At 40.8% G+C, this 17,954-nt stretch overlaps 2 protein-coding genes across 4 annotated transcripts in view; both read right to left on the minus strand.

Annotated features, from left to right (window-relative positions):
* Nucleotides 1–9,283, minus strand: part of CZIB (CXXC motif containing zinc binding protein) — a 17,503-nt gene extending 8,220 nt beyond the window's left edge. Inside the window, exons 1-6 of one of the 2 annotated variants that reach the window (XM_044429880.1) lie at nt 9,065–9,281; nt 8,861–8,944; nt 7,653–7,709; nt 6,888–6,969; nt 4,952–4,983; nt 3,433–3,510 (exon numbers count right to left, since the gene is read on the minus strand). In XM_044429880.1, coding sequence (XP_044285815.1) covers nt 3,433–3,510; nt 4,952–4,983; nt 6,888–6,969; nt 7,653–7,709; nt 8,861–8,944; nt 9,065–9,070 — 339 coding nt within the window. In that variant the 5' untranslated portion in view covers nt 9,071–9,281. Of the gene's footprint in view, nt 1–3,432; nt 3,511–4,951; nt 4,984–6,887; nt 6,970–7,652; nt 7,710–8,860; nt 8,945–9,064 lie in introns of both variants that reach the window. The other variant, XM_044429879.1, reaches the window with a different exon arrangement.
* Nucleotides 9,284–11,954: 2,671 nt separating this feature from the next.
* MAGOH (mago homolog, exon junction complex subunit) lies at nt 11,955–16,869 on the minus strand. 2 transcript variants are annotated; one of them, XM_044429877.1, is made up of 5 exons: nt 16,728–16,869; nt 15,569–15,627; nt 14,492–14,602; nt 13,313–13,395; nt 11,955–12,160 (listed from the first exon to the last, which is right to left on the minus strand). In XM_044429877.1, the coding sequence occupies exons 1-5, from the start codon at nt 16,843–16,845 to the stop codon at nt 12,061–12,063; spliced, it is 471 nt and encodes a 156-aa protein (XP_044285812.1). In that variant the 5' UTR covers nt 16,846–16,869; the 3' UTR covers nt 11,955–12,060. The 2 variants fall into 2 exon arrangements, with proteins under 2 accessions (XP_044285812.1, XP_044285813.1); XM_044429878.1 differs by having other exon boundaries at nt 16,714–16,863.
* Between the last annotated feature and the right edge of the window lie 1,085 nt (nt 16,870–17,954).

Genomic DNA, 17,954 nt, shown 5'->3' on the forward strand with positions numbered 1-17,954 from the left:
AAAGAGTAGGAAAAGCAGTACTGGGATACAATCTCCAAAATGACAGAATGATCTCAGTTCGAATCCAAGGCAAACCATTCAACATCACAATAGTCCCAAGTCTATGCCCCAACCACTGGTGCTGAAGAGGCTGAAGTTGACCAGTTCTATGAAGGCCTACAACACCTACTAGAATTAACTCCAAAAAATGATGTCCTTATCATCATGGGGGACTGGAATGCTAAAGTAGGAAGCCAAAAGATAACCAGAATAACAGGCAAGTTTGGCCTTGGAGTACAAAATGAAGCAGGGCACAGGCTGGTATTATTTTGTCAAGAGAATACGATGGTCATAGCAAACACTCTTTTCCAACAACCCAAGAGACGACTCTACACATGGACATCACCAGACGGTCAACTCAGAAATCAGATTGATTATGTGCTCTGAAGCCAAAGATGGAGAAGCTCTATACAGTCAGTAAAAACTAGACCAAGAGCTGACTGTGGCTCAGATCATGAGCTTCTGGTTGCAAAATTTAGGCTTAAGTTGAAGAAACTAGGGAAAAGCACTAGGCCACTCAGGTATGACCTAAATCATCCCTGATGAATATACAGTAGAAGTGACAAATAGATTTAAAGAATTAGATCTGATAGACAGAGTGCCTGAAGAACTATGGACGGAGGTTCGCAACATTGTACAGGAGGCAGCAACTAAAACCATCCCAAAGAAAAAGAAATGCAAGAAAGCAAAATGGCTGAGGAAGCTTTACAAATAGCTGAGGAAAGAAGGGAAGCGAAAGGCAAGGGAAAAAGAGAAAGATACACCCAGTTGAATGCAGAATTCCAGAGAATAGCTAGAAGAGATAAGAATGCCTTCCTAAATGAACAGTGCAAAGAAATAGAAGAAAACAAGAGAATAGGGAGGACCAGAGATCTCTTCAAGAAAATTGGAGATATGAAGGGAACATTTCATGCAAAGATGGGCATGATAAAGGACCAAAATGGCAGGGACCTAACAGAGGCAGAAGAGATTAAGAAGAGATGGCAAGATTACATAGACGAACTATATGAGAAAGAGCTTAATGTTCCCGATAACCACGATGGGATGGTCACTGACCTCGAGCCAGACATCCTGGAATGTGAAGTCAAATGGGCCTTAGGAAGTCTGAACAACAACAAAGCTATTGGAGGCAACCGTATTCCAGCTGAGCTATTCAAAATCCTAAAAGACGATGCAGTAAAAGTGCTACACTCAATATGCCAGCAAATTTGGAAAACTCAACAGTGGTCACAGAATTGGAAAAGGTCAATTTACATTCCAATTCCAAAGAAGGGCAATACCAAAGAATGCTCAAACTACCGCACAATTGCACTCATTTCACATGCTAGCAAAGTTATGCTCAAAATCCTACAAGCTAGGCTCCAGCAGTATGTGGACTGAGAACTACCAGAAGTACAGGCAGGATTTCAAAGAGGCAGAGGAACTAGAGATCAAATTGCCAATATATACTGGATCATGGAGAAAGCTAGGGAGTTCCAGAAAAACATCTACTTCTGCTTCATTGACTATGCTAAAGCCTTTGATTGTGTGGATCACAACAAACTGTGGCAAGTTCTTAAAGAGATAGGGGTACCAGACCATCTTATTTGTCTCTTGAGAAACCTATATGTGGGTCAAGAAGCAACAGTGGGAACTGGACATGGAACCACTAATTGGTTCAAAATTGAGAAAGGAGTTCGGCAAGGCTATATACTGTCGCCCTGTCTATTTAACTTATATGCAGAGCACATCATGAGAAAGGCAGAGCTAGATGAATCACCAGTTGGAATTAAGACTGCTGGGAGAAATATCAACAACCTCAGATATGCAGATGATACCACTCTCATGGCAGAAAGTGAAGAGGAACTAAAGAGCCTCTTGATGCAGGTGAAGGAGGAGAGTGCAAAAGTTGGCTTGAAACTCAACATTAAGAAAACTCAGATCATGGCATCTGGTCCTCTCACTTCCTGGCAAATAGATGGGAAAGAAATGGAGGTAGTGACAGATTTTATTTTCCTGGGCTCCAAGATCACTGCAGACGGGGACTGCAGCCAAGAAATTAAAAGATGCTTGCTCCTGGGGAGGAAAGCTATGGCAAATCTAGACAGCATACTAAAAAGCAGAGACATCACCCTGTCAACAAAAGTGCATATACTCAAGGCTATGGTTTTCCCAATTGCAATGTATGGCTGTGAAAGCTGGACCATAATTAAGGTTGAGGGTGAAAGGATTGAGGCCTTTGAATTGTGGTGCTGGAGGAGACGCCTGCGAGTCCCTTGGATTGCAAGGCGATCAAACCGGTCAGTCCTAGAGGAGATCAACCCTGACTGCTCTTTAGAAGGCCAGATACTGAAGATAACTCAAATACTTTGGCCACCTAATGAGAAGGAAGGACTCCCTGGAGAAGAGTCTAATGCTGGGAACAATAGATGGCAAAAGAAGAAGGGGACGGCAGAGGATGAGGTTGCTAGATGGAGTCACTGAGGCAGTTGGTGTGAGCTTAGGTGGACTCCAGGAGATGGTGGAGGACAGGAAGGCCTGGAAGAGTGTTGTCCATGGGGTAGCGATGGGTCAGACACGACTTTGCGACTAACAACAACAACAACAAAGTAAGTAAATAAATATACCACCACCAATAACAACTTACAATGCATAGCAACGGCATGAGCAGTTATGTTACGATAAAGCTAAGCTGGTTGTTCTTTAAGGCATCATAACATGCTATACCAATCAGATGCACTCTAGATGTTTTGGCCTGTAACGGGCTAAGGATGATGGGAGTTGAAGTCCAAAAAATTTGGAAGGCACCAACCTGGGAAAGGCTTTGCTACTGTTTTAGTGGAGCTAACTTTCTATTCAGCTATTCTGAAGGAGTCAGCTGCCCCCTGCTGGCTACTAAAAGGGACACAGCATATCCAGAGTCATTAAAAAGGAAATAGCAACATTTGACCCAGTGTATGAAGTAATTCCCAATTAACTTGTATCAGCAAGCAAAAGGCATAGGCAGCCCCTTAGGACATTTTTTTTTTAAAGAAAGCATTTGGAAAACTGGGAGGCCGCTATGCTGTAAACTGAGTGCTACCATCTGACACTACCTTTACTTGGGTTCAAGAGAGTAGTCCTGTCTTAGGGAGCTCAGGACTCACCAACTGACCATGCCCTCCCTGGCAATCATTTTATGAATGGAAAGGGCCCCCATGCCAGCCACTTTGGGAGAGCACTGACAACTCTCACAAAACTTAAAATGTCCCACTGACCCAAAATGTTTGGGTACCCCAAGACAGAATGACTGAAAGAGGATCTTATCCTATGAACATTTAGGTACAAGACAACCACTTATAATAGTAGTTTATGCTTTAGAAACAGATGGTTCAAAAATGCTGCCATGCTGCCAAGGACATTCATAGAACTTGCCTGTGGCTGGAAGTCCACTGGTTCAAGGCCACGGCACTCAAACTCCACTATTGTCTTAAAGGTCTCACTGTCTTCAGCCTAGGGTTGAGCAAAAGCAACACTTAGCAGTTTTCCTATCAGAGGAATGAAGTCAGCCAGGAACACAAAAAATATATTTCTTGTAATATTAGAATTACATTTCCCAAATAAAAGTAGGAAAATGGCTAAGAGTAAATCAAAGAGGCAGAAGAAAAAGTGTATTATCCTTAGAGCTTATTCATGCCACTGATTGTATCCAAATAATCAGCAATGTGGTATGTGTTGAATTTGTTGTAAATTCTGAGTAGGGCAAATCACCTTTAAAATTATTTTGCTGCCCCTTTTCTATGGATTTGAAATATCTTTAAAATGCATCACTTTCATTCTTTCCAAAATAATGCCTCTCTGCAAAGACACAGTATTTCCCCCCTTGTGCAAAATTTTTATATATTTTATTTACAATATTTTTATCCCATCCTACACAATCCAATCGTCCTGGGATGGCTGACAGTATAAAGAAGCAGTAAGGAAAGATCAAAAATACAATAACAAAATGCGACTGAGAATACTGATAAAGCCAAATTATTATTTTTTAAAAAAACTTAAAATGTTGGGCAAATAAAAAGGATTTACCTGGCACCAAATAAATAAATAAATAAATAAATAAATAAAGTCAACGCCATGCAAACCTCTCTGGGGAGCACATTCCAGTCAGGGCGCCACCACAGAGAAGGCCCTCCTCCAGGTGTTCACTCTCCTAACATCATTCAAGGAGGGATCCCAAAGCAAAGCCTCTGCTCTTAGGGGGTGGGAGGGTGTATAGGGAAGCATATGAGCCTTCAGGTATCCCGGTCCCAAGCTGTTTAGGGCTTTATAGGGCAATACCAGCACATTAAATTAACCCTGGACTTCAATCAAGAGCCAGTGTAGCTGACCGAGGACCGGCATTATGTGAGAATAGCGACTGGCCCCCATCAGCAATCTGGCAGCACTGCAAATACAAACATTTGAGAAAGTCTTGGAGTAAAATCATGTGGTACAATCCTAGCCACGACTATTCAGACAAAAGACACATTAAGTTCACTGGGACGTACTCCTAGGTAACTATAAATAAAACTGGAGCCTAAATTAAAATTTCCTGATCCACAGATCCCCTTTCCTGCACAGTGGAGATGCTCCTCATATATCAGTTCCAGGCGATCTTAATTGTTCTGTTTTCTGCATAAAGATAATTGTGTGGAAGGGCTGCAGCAGGCACAGTGTTGACACAATATGAACAAACCGGCTCCAAACTGTTTTCCTCTAACATAGTGTTCTATGAGGCTTGTAAGGAGCCATTTCAATTTAAGGATCATACATCTCTACATCAATGCAGGCATTCATGGGTACTTGAGCATGGGCATTCCAGTGCATGTCTTGCTATTTGCAATTAAAGTACTCTCCAGATCATGCCCACTGAAGCCTTCATCTTATCCGTAAAAATCAAAGAAAATGAACTTACATTGTAAGGCTTCATTGTGTGACTTAAGATATCTGAAATGAAGAGGGAAAATACATAGCATCTTATAATTACTTGGTTAATTAACATACCCATAGTTAATATGAAAAAGGGACACTGAAATTCACAAACTACTTAAATGGAAAATGATTGAAGCAGAGTCAATGTTAACTTTTAATCAAGAAGTATAAAAGGTATGGGACAACTTGTAGACCATTAAAACATGTTAAAGAAGACAGTGTGCGGGGAGGGGGCGGAGATGCAAATCATAAACTGCTGAGTTTCTCTTTTCAAGGGAAGGATATCTCCAAGGGAAACACAGCAACAACAGTTTGACAGGTTTATAGAACAGCAAACATGTCATCAGAATATTCATTCATTCATTCATTCATTCACTGAATTCCATTTCTATGCCGCTCCATAACCTGAAGGTTCTCTGGGTAGCACCTAAAGTTTTCAAAACCAAAACATGTCGCTACTTTGTAATAACACAACCTGGTGAAAGCAGAATTTAAACAAATGCAATGAATCTAAGGTACATTCAAACTAATACAAAATGTTGTATCTCAAACAGTAATTTCTAGGTAACTATTTAGCATTCTGCCACTCCGGTTTCATATTCATTAGCTATTTATCATCACTTCCTCCACATAACTAACCTTTTGGCTCATGTTAGAAATGGGCAAACTCTGTGAAACTCTGTGTAAGTAATGGGAGTGGGAATTACACAAACTGGGTGAGTGGGAATTACACAAACTGGGTGAGTGGGAAGTACACAAACTGGGTGTGCCTGTTGCACATAGGCAACCAACGATAGCAAGGGTGGGCACAAAGTAAATATTCTGGACTTTTAACTCCCAATATTCCTGGCAATTGGCCATGCTGGTGGGGACTTTTGAAAGCCGAAATCCAAAACATCTGGAAATCTATTTCCTTCCTTCCCTGTTTTACAGAATAGTATTTCATTACTACTTTCGCCCTGCCACTTGGCTGTGACACCGCTGTATTTAGAGCAAGCTGTTTAAATCAGCAATGCTATCATGGCTGAAAGAAATTAAACGTTATAAAGAAAAGTCATCTGAGGAGTTGACAGACAAGCAGAACCTGCCTTGTGTGGGGCCTTTTACATGTTTTTGGACGGTAAATCTCAGCCCCAGTCGCAGGGCCAGTGATCAGCAAGACTGGATACTGTACCTCAAAACCTCTAAGGGGCAGTAGAGAAGGCTGTACAAGGCTCTGGCAAAAACATCAGTGTACACTGGCACATGAGGAGTAGGAAACATCTTCAAAAACAACAAAGATGAAGTATGCCACAAGGCTTGACTACAGTATTAATCAATGGGAACCGGGAGAGCCTGCACGAAATTGGTCTTGATGCCACACAACTGAATTCAAATGAAAATTCTTAAGCATGAACAATGGACCACCTACTTCAGGTTATAATGATTTAGAATAAACTCCGAATGACATCAGTGCCAGTTGCTAACTCTCAGGGACTATTATACCTCCCACTGTAGCTTCTTAGAATGCACTAGTCTCATGCATTTATAAATTATAGTATGTTATTAAGACATTGATATCAAGGCCATATAGTGCAAAAACCTACAACATTCAATAATTGGACAACATGATAAAACAAACCTTCTATGAAGAAGACAGGGTCATCTATTGAAACCAAAACATAACCTGCTGTGTCCAATAGAAGGCTGAAGAAATAAAACAATTTCAACAACTGGCAAAAAAGAGGAAGAGAAAGGGGCATCCATCCTCATGGTGCAAGACAGACAATAAACTGGGTGAAGCAATGAGGAGGCCCTGCAATGACCGATATTAAGAAAATATTTTTTTCAAAAAATGTAAGAGTATGACTGACTGAAAAGAGTCTGTCAAAATAAAATCAGTAAGTAATTTGTGTTAGGATGTACCGAAAGAAGCCTACCTATGGAGTTTTCTCGGGAGCACAGCTTGCATTTCTGTACCATTGTGGCACTTCCCCTGCCCCCTTTGAGAGGGTGGCTGTCCTAAACACAATTCAAAAAGAACCATCAGCAGGGTGGATAAAAATCAATTATTTTTTTAAATAAAAATGTATTTTTAAAATTTAAATAGGATTTTAAAAAGTATAATCCTTTCTGAGGAAAAATATATCTAAATATAATTTTCTGTTTAAGATACATTATAGTCCAAAGGTTATTCATCATGAACTAAGTATTAGTTTTTAATTATGTAGCATGATGCTGTATATTCATGCCAAGCCACTGATGATCCAATCAAGGTCTCAAAGGCTCACATTCATAACCAAAGATCCTGCAGCAAACCAACCAGATACAGGAGTGGGACAATGCAGGGTGACTCTGCGACAGAACCCGGCTGCTCCGTGTGTGCACATAGCCAACTTTGCTCTGGGTTCATGCACACAGAAAACATTCCGAAATCATCAACTGGCCAACTAACACCTGCCGTTCTTTCTGTTATACCACACGCATACATGTATGTGATTGTAAACCGTCCTGAAATTAGCTGTCAGGGATTGACAGCTAATTGACAGCTTGAACTTGAGGCCTAAGGCCCAAACCTAGCCCTCCATTTTCCAGGAGCAGTCCACATATTGCTTCAACATAACTTGAGCCAAGCCTGAATTGCATATGAGACACACCTCCTGGGTGAATAACAATGTGACCTGTGGGTTCATTCAGGCACTTACCATTAATCTGAGGTACTGCCATTTTTCTGAAACCTCACCACAGTTGCCACACTTCAGCTGAAAAATAAAGCAAACACAATGCAAATTAAAGACAGTTAGCAGAGTCCAACATCAGAACTCTCCTATGGAAAAAGAGTGTTCAGATTCAAAGGCAAACATATATGTGGATATGAATGACAAAACACTTCTAACCCATTTCCCATGAAAAAGAACAAATTAATCAAAATCTGGAATAGAGTCAGATACTGGCAGAGATTAGTCCGAAAGATAGCAAAGATTACAGTTGCACTTTCAAATGCCACATGCCTGAGAGGGTTTCTCCAAGCCTGTTATGGAAGAGAAATGTGCTACAGCAAGGACAGGAACTTCTGTTTTGCATCCTATGAGAAAATCTTTGACTGCAGACTTCAGAACTGCAGAACTGCAGTGAAGCCAATGGCCATGTACTTTCATTATTAGCATGTACACCTCATTTAATTAACAGGCAATGCATGTTCAGTAAATGAGGAGTGCATGATAAAAAGTGAAAGTGCCATCTATGTCATAACATTGAAAATGAGGGATATTGGGAGAGACAAGTTAAAGATCTAAAAAAGGGGCAAACAAGAATCAATGTGAGGTGTAGTGTCTACAGTACTGAACATGGACTGGAAAACCCAGGTTCAAATCTATCAAATACTTTTTTAGTCTAACCTACCTCACACATTTGTTGGGAGAATAAGAGACTGAACTGCTCCAAATGCATTCATGCTGATAAAGGATTTAAAACAAACTTTAGCCTGATAAGATTTGCAAGTGTCTAGCTAAAAGGTCTATAGCAGTAATGGGAAGTGTTCATATTTGGGCTCAAACTATCACATAAGAAAAACACAATGTGAATTGAGAATATGATCTCTAGCCCCAAATGCTGGGGTATTGGCTGTGGTCATTTTAATGGTCACAGAAAAATATTTTGCACATTGTACTTATTGATGCTTCATACATTTCAAGAGCCAGAAAATACTGGATCAAATTAAAAACTGCAAAATTGACAACTGAAGCTGCAAACACGTTTTCTGCCACACTCGCAGTCTGGACTGCTAACTAAGTTAGGGAAGGGAGCAGCACACTCAGTTAGTAAAAATACTGCAATACACACATGTAGCAACGTGAAAATACTGTCGTTGCTAATATGCGTGGACAGGTTAGCACTCCTCTGCGAGCCATACCTTCAGGTACCACCGAAAATCCTCCCCCACTGGTCTGAGGTGTGTAACATTTTCCAAAGTGGCTTTAAACTGCAACCCGATCTTCTGCAAAGAGAGACATCATCTCATCGGTTATGCAGTTGGGGGCGGGCACCAGGCAAGGAAAAGCCATCCCCAACCCCCGCGCGGCTCATCTGAATGTAGGGAGACCCTTCCTCCTCTTACCCCCATTTTATAATATAAAAGGATGGCGCCGAGAGGGAAGTCTCCAAAGAGGGCGCGCCGAGGCTGGGGTCGCCTCGGCCCTGGAGCACAGCTGCAGCACCACGAACACAGCAGTGCCCAGCTGTCTGCAGGGGCCGAGGCTGGTCACGGGCAACACACACCCGCAGAAGCATCCGCGACGAGAACTAGGCCTCCGAATCTCGCGAGACTTGACACGTGCCATTCTCCGGCCGCCTTCACTGTTGCCCCTTGCGTACACGTCAGTAAACAACGCAGTACGCGCGATTTGCCCTCATTCAAGATGGTTGCTGCTGCTTCCTTCAGCTGGTATAGCTAGAGAACGCCCCGAAAAAAAAAATCTCTTACTGAGCTGTTTAAGGAATTCGGCTAATGCCTGACGCTTCCCTTCGGTCTCTTCGTATAGAGCTAGATTGGAAACACTCAAGAGACAATGTGTGTATCAACTCAGTGAGAGGTGAATTCTGTCCGCTGCATTTTGAGACTTCAGGATGTCTGCGTTCAGGATGCATGGGCAGGGTCGCAAAAGAGGCGGCAATGCTGCTGGATTTGGGTTCATCGAGACCCGAGAACAGGATGCAATTTCTGCGGCGAATCTCTTATGCTCCAAGTCGCTTTCAGTTTGCTCAGCGATGTGATTAAACATGATTAACGGAGCAAGCCTGTACAAGTGGTACTTAATTGTACCATTGAGTTCAATGGCATTTGCTCCCAGCTGTATGCATATACGATTCTAACTTTGTAATATAGGATTGTAACAACTATGAAACGAAGTCACCTGAAATCCATCACTCTCTGGGGCTGTGTGTGTAACCTTGAGAATGTTAGCCTAGTGCACTGTGTCACCTGTAAGTCTTGTAGTGCCCATGTTGTTCATATAATCAATTTTAAAAGATCGAAGTGATTTCTTACAATTTTTATTACAAAGCTGCAGAAAACTGCTCTGTGAAGCCCAGTCACTATCCAAGAGCTTGAGATTATTATACAGGATAGATTGTAGAACTCGTTTCTATCGGAAAAATGGAGCCAGTACTACATTGCAGCATTGTTGTAAGCCACTGGGCAGGTTCACATCTAACAGGCATTGGTGGAAAACATGGGAGCATGGCTTGTCATTATGTTCAAACCCAGCAAGTATGGTAAAGCATGGCACATTTGGTCTCTGTGGTACCACATATAACAGCTTGGTTCTAAGGTGTTTATGCTTCACCATTGCTTGTTTTCCTGTCCGAGCCTGGAAACCACAAACAAGAAGCAGCACTACTTGCTTTATCCATGTAATGCATTACTACAGAAGAATGCAAAATTGCAATTCCTGTGGCAAAGAAAAAACAACCTAGATAAGATGCCAGAAGGAACTATTAGAATTGCTAAAGCTAGGCAAAAGCAGAGGGCAACAAACAGGGTCAGAATCTTGAATGCAACTCTTCAGCAACTCAGAGCAAAAAGAACTATTTCAATGGCCAGTCGAAAGCCAGAAGAGAACAAATGTTTTGTGAGCCGCCCCGAGGCTTTGGCGAATGGGGTGGCATAGAAATTTTCTAAATAAATAATAATAAATAAAAGAGAATAAAGATGACACGTCTTCCAGAAGATCCAAAAAATCAAGGTGAAATTCCAACCTTGACCAGGAATGCTAAGAGGTAAGCTGAATAAGATACTATAAAATATAGAAAAGGTGGAGACAATATACAGAATATATGGAAGAGATAACAGGAGAATGACTCCTCCAAAAAGGAATCCATGAAAAACCTGCAATATTATAAAGCCAACTGAAAGCTGTTGTGAAAGCACCTGAAAAGAATGAAGCATCCAGAGAATTTCACATCAGTCTTATGCTTTAAAGATTACAGCAAAACCTATTACTGTCTGTTTCATGAGAAGCTATGGATGGTCCTGAAAGAAATGGGGATGCCTCAACATTTGACTGTGTGTAACCTCTATCATAAACAAGAAACTTGTTAGGGCAGAATATAGAGAAACAGGATGGTTTCCCATAGGCAAAAACATCAGTGAAGGGTGTATTTTATCTTCCTCCCTGTTCAAGCTGTATGCAGAATGTATCCACAGGAAAGCTGGTTATGTTCAAAGGACAGACTGAAAATTGGTGGATGATACATCAATAATTTAAGATACACAGATCCCATATTACTGGTAGAAAGCAGAAATGACTCCTGATGAGTGAAATTAGTGCAAAATCAAAACTACAAAAAACAGAAATCATGACTACAGTAGAATTACAGAACTTTTTTTTGTTAACAGTAAAGAAAGAAATTGAAACTGAGTTTCTGTAAAGCCATTATTTTTTTTTAATATGGGTGGTTTAATTTCTTGATGTATCATAGTAGCAGAGTCAATATCACAACAACTTGGATATTTATATGATTACCCTTTAAGCCTCTGCTAACTAAAAAGGAATAATTGATTTTTTAAAACAAAGTTAAATATAAGTACATAATAGGTACATGTTCTGTACCGGTACTGACTGTAAGTGGAAGACCAGATTTATGCATTATACTGACTAACAGAGTGTGTCTGCTTGCAGCAAGATACTACAGCAGCAAGTAGAATCATTCCATCAAGGTTCAGCACAAGTGAAAAGGAAAAGTAAAGTTTGATCGGCTTGTCTTGTGCTGCACAAAGAAGGGACTTTGGCAGCCCATATGACTATGTCTAACTGCCTGTTGTTGCAATGCCTGTTTTGAAAAGGAGTTAACTCTTGTTTATTCTAGGATGTGCTGCTCTCACATTTTGGAGCAAAAGACAACAAGAGCATACTATTGTTATTCTAAAGTCTGTACTGCAACCTCCAAACGAATACACCACTCCCAAAAGGCATTGATTGCAAACACTTTCTAAATAAAAAAGAAAACAGGTTTTTAGTATTTATTAAATGCACTCTGTAAAAAATTGACATACATAAATGAAATAAGGAATGAAAGTGACACCACCCAAGAAAATTTTACATAATAAACAATTTAAATGGGCTTAATCTTGAAGTGCAATCCAATGAGACTAAAGACTAGACACTTGAGGTCCTGGACAAGGTAATAAAAGACTCTTAGACCTTCTGGATCCCTGAAATATAAGAGGAAAAATATTAAGTCAGAATCTTTAAGAACTTATATTAGGTGATTAAAATAATGATCTCTATTAGGAAAACAGTTAAGGATCTTGTGATGCTCATCAAAACCTTAGACATCTTTTGAAAGTACTGCAAAATGTATTTGTTCTGGCTTTTCAGGGCTGGGGAGAAACCAATATGAGATGGCTTTCGCATGATGCAATCTGTTTAATCTCAGAGTCAGACAAGCTAAATCAGTGACAAGCCAAATAATGGAATGATATTCTACAACTGAGACCAGTTCAATCTGTTCATGTTTAGGTATACTTAAATTCTCATTCATAGTGACTGCCTTCTTCCATATAAACCTGCTAGTCCTTAAAATCTTCTGGAAAGTCCCTCCTTTCAAGACTGTTGCCACTGGAGGGGTGTGTTTGGTGGCAACATGAGAAAGGGCCATTCCCACCCTGTGGAACTCTTTCCCAAGGAAAGCCAATTTCACACCAGCAAGCAAACACCATTTTATTCGAGTGGGGCTTTGGCTTTTAAGTGGGTCTACTGTTTTGGATGTTGCATTTATTCTGTATTGATACACTTTATTTTATTTTATTTTCAGCTTATTTTTCTATGCTGTCTTGAGTGCTATTTATTGGCAGAAAGGCAGGGTCTAAATCATGCAAGTAAGTAAGTAAGTAAAGATGCCATAACTGAGACCAACTCAGTTACTGGTTAAACTTAGTTAAAAGCTCATGAACAAAAACATTATTTTTAGCTTCAGCAATTAATGCATTTACAGGTGCATCTCATGCAAGGCAGAATCTCACAATTTCTTTCCTCTATGTCTCTGTGATCCTTCTACTACTGTTTCCCTTTGTTCCCTTCTTTATGAACCCCAAACAAAACCCAGTTCCTTCTCTTCCTAAATAGGATGCAAGTAAGATAAGCAGAGAATCAGGGCTGTCATACTCATACACACATTCATTTGTTCTAACGACTTTTAAGGTAGTTTTAGGAGTGCCACCGTTAGAATAACCAAATTTATATTTTTTGAAGATTAAAAATCATCCTAAATGATGACTCTTAGTGAAAACAGACAAAAACATCATTCCAGAGCACTTAGTATTAGCTATGGTGACTAGTCAATTCATTCTTCAGAGAGCACTTACTTGGACTGATTCACATCAATAAGAGAACCAATTTTTGATGTCGTAAAAGAGATGTGTTCATCACCAATTACAATTTCAAGCTCCTAGAAAAATAAATAAATACCTTTAGAGCACTAAAGCAGCAAGATTACCACTTCATGTATATTATGATGCCAGATTCTCTACAGCATAGTCTCTTGCAAAATCTTCCTCAAAATGCATTCAAGTCTAGAACAATTCATTCTGTTCATTAGGTTTAGATCTAAAACTTCTCCACCTGTTCACAGGATCTGTAGTACTACATAGTGGAAACAACAATTGTACCACCCAGCTCTAGCTTGCTGGAGGGTATAACCCTAACCCTTCCATCTGTGAAGAGAAGTTTTGCTAGCAGAAAGAAGTCAGTCCATTCATGCACAGCTCTGTATGTTTTGGAGCCTTCTGTCAGTCACCAAATCAATTGCTGCAAGTGGCTGGCAGAAGGCTCCAAAACAAAATTTTGAGGGAAAAACACTGGTGGCTTTGGGCACAAAGCTCCATTAATTGCACAAGATTGCTCTGTTATACCTTCCTGGAGCTGACAAAGTAAAATTCTTCCTGTTGCTTAAAATGGGGTGCAAGAGGTGGTGAAAGAGATTTTAAAAAACAATTGGCTAGGCTGGAATACCTGGCAAATCCTACCTTTCTTGCCTGCGACAGAGATTCAATATTTATTTATTGCATTTGTATGCCGCCCCATAGCCCAAAGCCTCTCTGGGAGTCTCACAAGAACAGCAAAAACCATTCACATAGTATCACAGAACCAGAAAAAAAAGATCAAAACCGTAAAATCCAGTATATAGCACGAAATCTAAATTGTACAGAATATGAAACGAGAATAAATTAAAATGGAAGAAAGCAAGCAGCAATATTACCATAAAATATTAACAAAATAAAACTAAAAACAAGTATTAAATAAAAATGTCTTTTCCTAGTGACAGAAATCAAGTAGCAAGGGTGTCAACCACACTTCCTTGAAAGGGCATTCCAGAAGCAAGGCAGGATAGTAGAAAATACCCTTCTCCTCCCCATTTCTCCCCTTACACATCCTTGCCCACCATCCCTGACCCCAGTTACTTCTCCTACAACTTAAATGCTGTCCACATGTTTGTGTGCTGGTCAGCTGAGGACATCCGGAACAGAAGTAAGAAATTTGCTAACCTGCCGACCAACTCTGTCAGGAGGTGGCCATAATGCATCATCTTCTTTTGTAATTTCACTGTCATCAATTATCCTCTTTAGTTCTTCCATCACACTTTTGTGTACATAGGCCTAGGCACAATGTGTAAATATCAAAATTAGTTTTTTTAATTAAAAAATCTACATGTTTGTGTGAGAGACAAAGAGAGAAACTGCCTAATGCCTTCTCTTACCCATATAGTGCTAACACAGGAACCAATACATATGGTGCAGTGGTTAAGAGCATGGGACTGGGACTCAAGTGATCTGGGTTCTAAACCCCATTCAGCTATGGAGCTCGCTGGGTGACTTTGGGCCAGTCAGGCTCTCAGCCAAACCTACCTCAAAGGATTGTTATTGTGAGGTAACACTGAAAAGAGAATTATGTAAGCCACCTTAAGTTCCTTCAAGGAGAAAAGGTGGGATATAAATATAATAAAGGAGATTGATATGTAACTATAAATATACAAATAAAGGAAAAGTGAATAAATTATAAGTATATGAATGCATAAATAAACGATCTGTAAATAAATAAGGGCAATGATAATCATGACCTTTGAGAAACAAGCACAAATCATTTCTGACATTATTTATACTGTTCAAGTTTTCCTCTAGATATTACATTTGTGACAGAAGTTTTTTTTCCTGAACACACATTATATGTGCAGAACAAAGAGGTAGAAGCTGTATCACTCTTCAGACATTTCTGACTACTACTAACATTGGCCTTTGCCAGTATAGTCAATGGAGAAAGATGGAAGGAGTTGCAATTCATTGCCTTTTAGAAAGTCACTAGTTGACCATTCCTGGTGTAAAGGAAGAACCTGAAAGATTAGCTACATTACTACAGTACAATATTTCAAATTTAGAATCCTGTCTTTCAGTAATAAAGCTAAAAGAGGGTCTATATTTAAGAACATAAGAGATGTTGCCAGTTATTTCCTTTTACTACATTTCAGGGTCTTCACAGTTCTCTAGACAGCCCATGATACCAGGATCTAACTATATGCAGTAATTTTTAATGCAACATACATGAATGATTGATATTAGAAAACTTACTTCTTTTCTGATCATGACATCATTTTTATAATTACTGTTGTTTGCATATCTCAGTTTACCTGTTGAAAAAGAAAAACTCAAAATTAATAGAACAGGAAGGCAGTAGGCTGGTTCACATGATCAAAACAAGCCATGGCAGCTTCTTATGAACCATGTGCACTGGATGCAATTTGTATAATCACAATCCAGCTGTGGCTTGATGGGCTGTTCACATTCAGACTTGTTGGAGGATTAAACAACTATCGACACATGGGCTGTTCTAGGTTATTTGAGGGGTGTTTCCACACCCAACAAGCCATGAAGACCCAAGTGGGTGACTTTAGGCCAGTCACAGACTCTCAGCCTAACCTACCTCACAGGGCTGCTGTGTGGGGATGAGATGGAGAGCAGCAAGAGGAGACTGACGTAAGCCAGTTTGCATTCATAAGAAAAAAATGGGATATACATTTGATAAATGAGGAGGCCAAGGTTTGGCTGATATAACAAGATACAACTGTTCAGTAATTATGTCAGTCATGCCTGATGCAGCTTGCTTACAAACAAGACACTACTGTTTGACTTGATCATGTAAACTTTGCCACTTGCATAAATTTGTTTTCCTTTTTACTTCAATAAAGCCAAAACATCAGTTTTGGTTCTGTAAACTGAGGAGGAGGCAAAGAAGGGAAGCACAGCTCCTTCACGTCGCCGTTCAACTACCTTCCGATTCAATCTCTCTTCCATACGACGGTCCAGCTTCACATAATTTCTGACCTATCAGTCATGCTTACCAATGCTTTAACACTTGTACTGAGTCAGATCACTGGTTCACCTAGTCCAATATACACTCGACATAAACTGGCAGCCGTTTTTCAGGATTTCAGGCTAGAGTTCTTTCAGCCCTAGCCAGGTAAGACGAAGATGAAAGCCAGACCTTATCCATGAGAGCGGGGGCGCTACCAAGGACTACGGTCCCATCTTCGAAGCGATTTCCTTTCTTCGTCAGTTATCAAGTTCCACTCCGCTTTTCCAGCCCCGGGTCTTTTGCCCGCCACCCTCCTAGGCCTTCCTCTACTCCCTGAAGCAAGCCCCCTCTTTCCTACCAGCAGCATGTGCCTCCCAGCCCCCGAGTCCCGCCAAGCCTGATATTCCTGGCATCTTCTAACCGTCTGAGTCTCACCGTCCGGCCGGAACTCGAATTCAAGGAACTCGTGGCCAAACTTGCCCTTGTGTCCAACGTAATAGCGTAGATAGAAATCGCTCGCCATGGCACCCGCGCACCCGCCGAGTACCAGCATGCAACGCGCACGGTTAGTTCCTTTCTCCAAAAAGCGGCGCGCTTGATAAACGTCACTAAAGCGAACGGCTGAGGATCATGACGTCAGGCGGGAGGAGATAAGAACCTGATTTCTTTTAGCTGTTCTCTTTCGTGCGCGCGCAGTTATAAGACATGCATATAGAGATAGGAAATTAGAGTCACAAACGCTTCCTTTTTTTAATTAAAAGGCTTTCCCACTTTTCAGTGCAGAGTGTATTGGGTTTTCACCACAGATTTGGCAAGGATTAAACCCACGCTGCTCTTGACGATGCCTGCGGATTGCTAGAAGCCGTAGTCCCTCTGGTGGGCACCAGGCTGGGGAAGGCTGCAGCGAGCACGTTCCCGACCTGTGTAAAATTGTAGTCCATGCGTATGATTTGCTTTAGCTTCACATACGTTGTTCAGCTTCCGGTTTCTTTAAAATACTTACATGGTTGGCTCTCTCGGGGTGGACGTGATTTATAGCCGCAGGTAACAACTGGAAAAATCCATAGCATGAGAACGTGAAGCTTGTTTTCAGGCCTAGAGCGTGACCTAGGACTTCCCAGCCGGTTCATAGTGTAGGGGCTGCGGCTGCTTTGCCTTCTCAATTTCAAATCTCCCCCGAAGGCCGAAGTGCGTGTTCCGTTTTCCCTGGAGCTTTGGGCGAGCTTACTGCCACCTCTTTACAAAGAACCTTTAAAATGCAATCCATGCTCGTTTACATACGTGCGATTGAACCCTGAATAGCTTTGTGGTCACTAACCATTCTTTCGACCAGCACGAACATATTACAAAAGGATGCGACTAAAATGCTCTAAAATTAAGAGGAACCCGCAAGAGAGGAGTTTTAAAAGAGGCAGGAGGTGTGCTTCCAGCTACCAAAAGGGCGCCGGCATTCCTGGGGTACTGAGTAAGCGGGGCTTTAACGGATGAAATTTCATTTAAGGTTACCAGGTTAGCCGCGATTCAGTAGTAGTCTATTTGCAGCTGCTTCAGAGTTATTAACGTTCTTATGGCGCGATCCTATGCAGGTTAAGGGGGGAAAACTTACACATTCTGGGAGTTATAGGGCTTTTTTCTGTCTATATATGAATATGCCTTTTTCTA

Source organism: Varanus komodoensis, unplaced genomic scaffold, assembly GCF_004798865.1.
Source record: "Varanus komodoensis strain SLA01 unplaced genomic scaffold, ASM479886v1 scaffold20_1, whole genome shotgun sequence".
Taxonomy (NCBI): domain Eukaryota; kingdom Metazoa; phylum Chordata; class Lepidosauria; order Squamata; family Varanidae; genus Varanus; species Varanus komodoensis.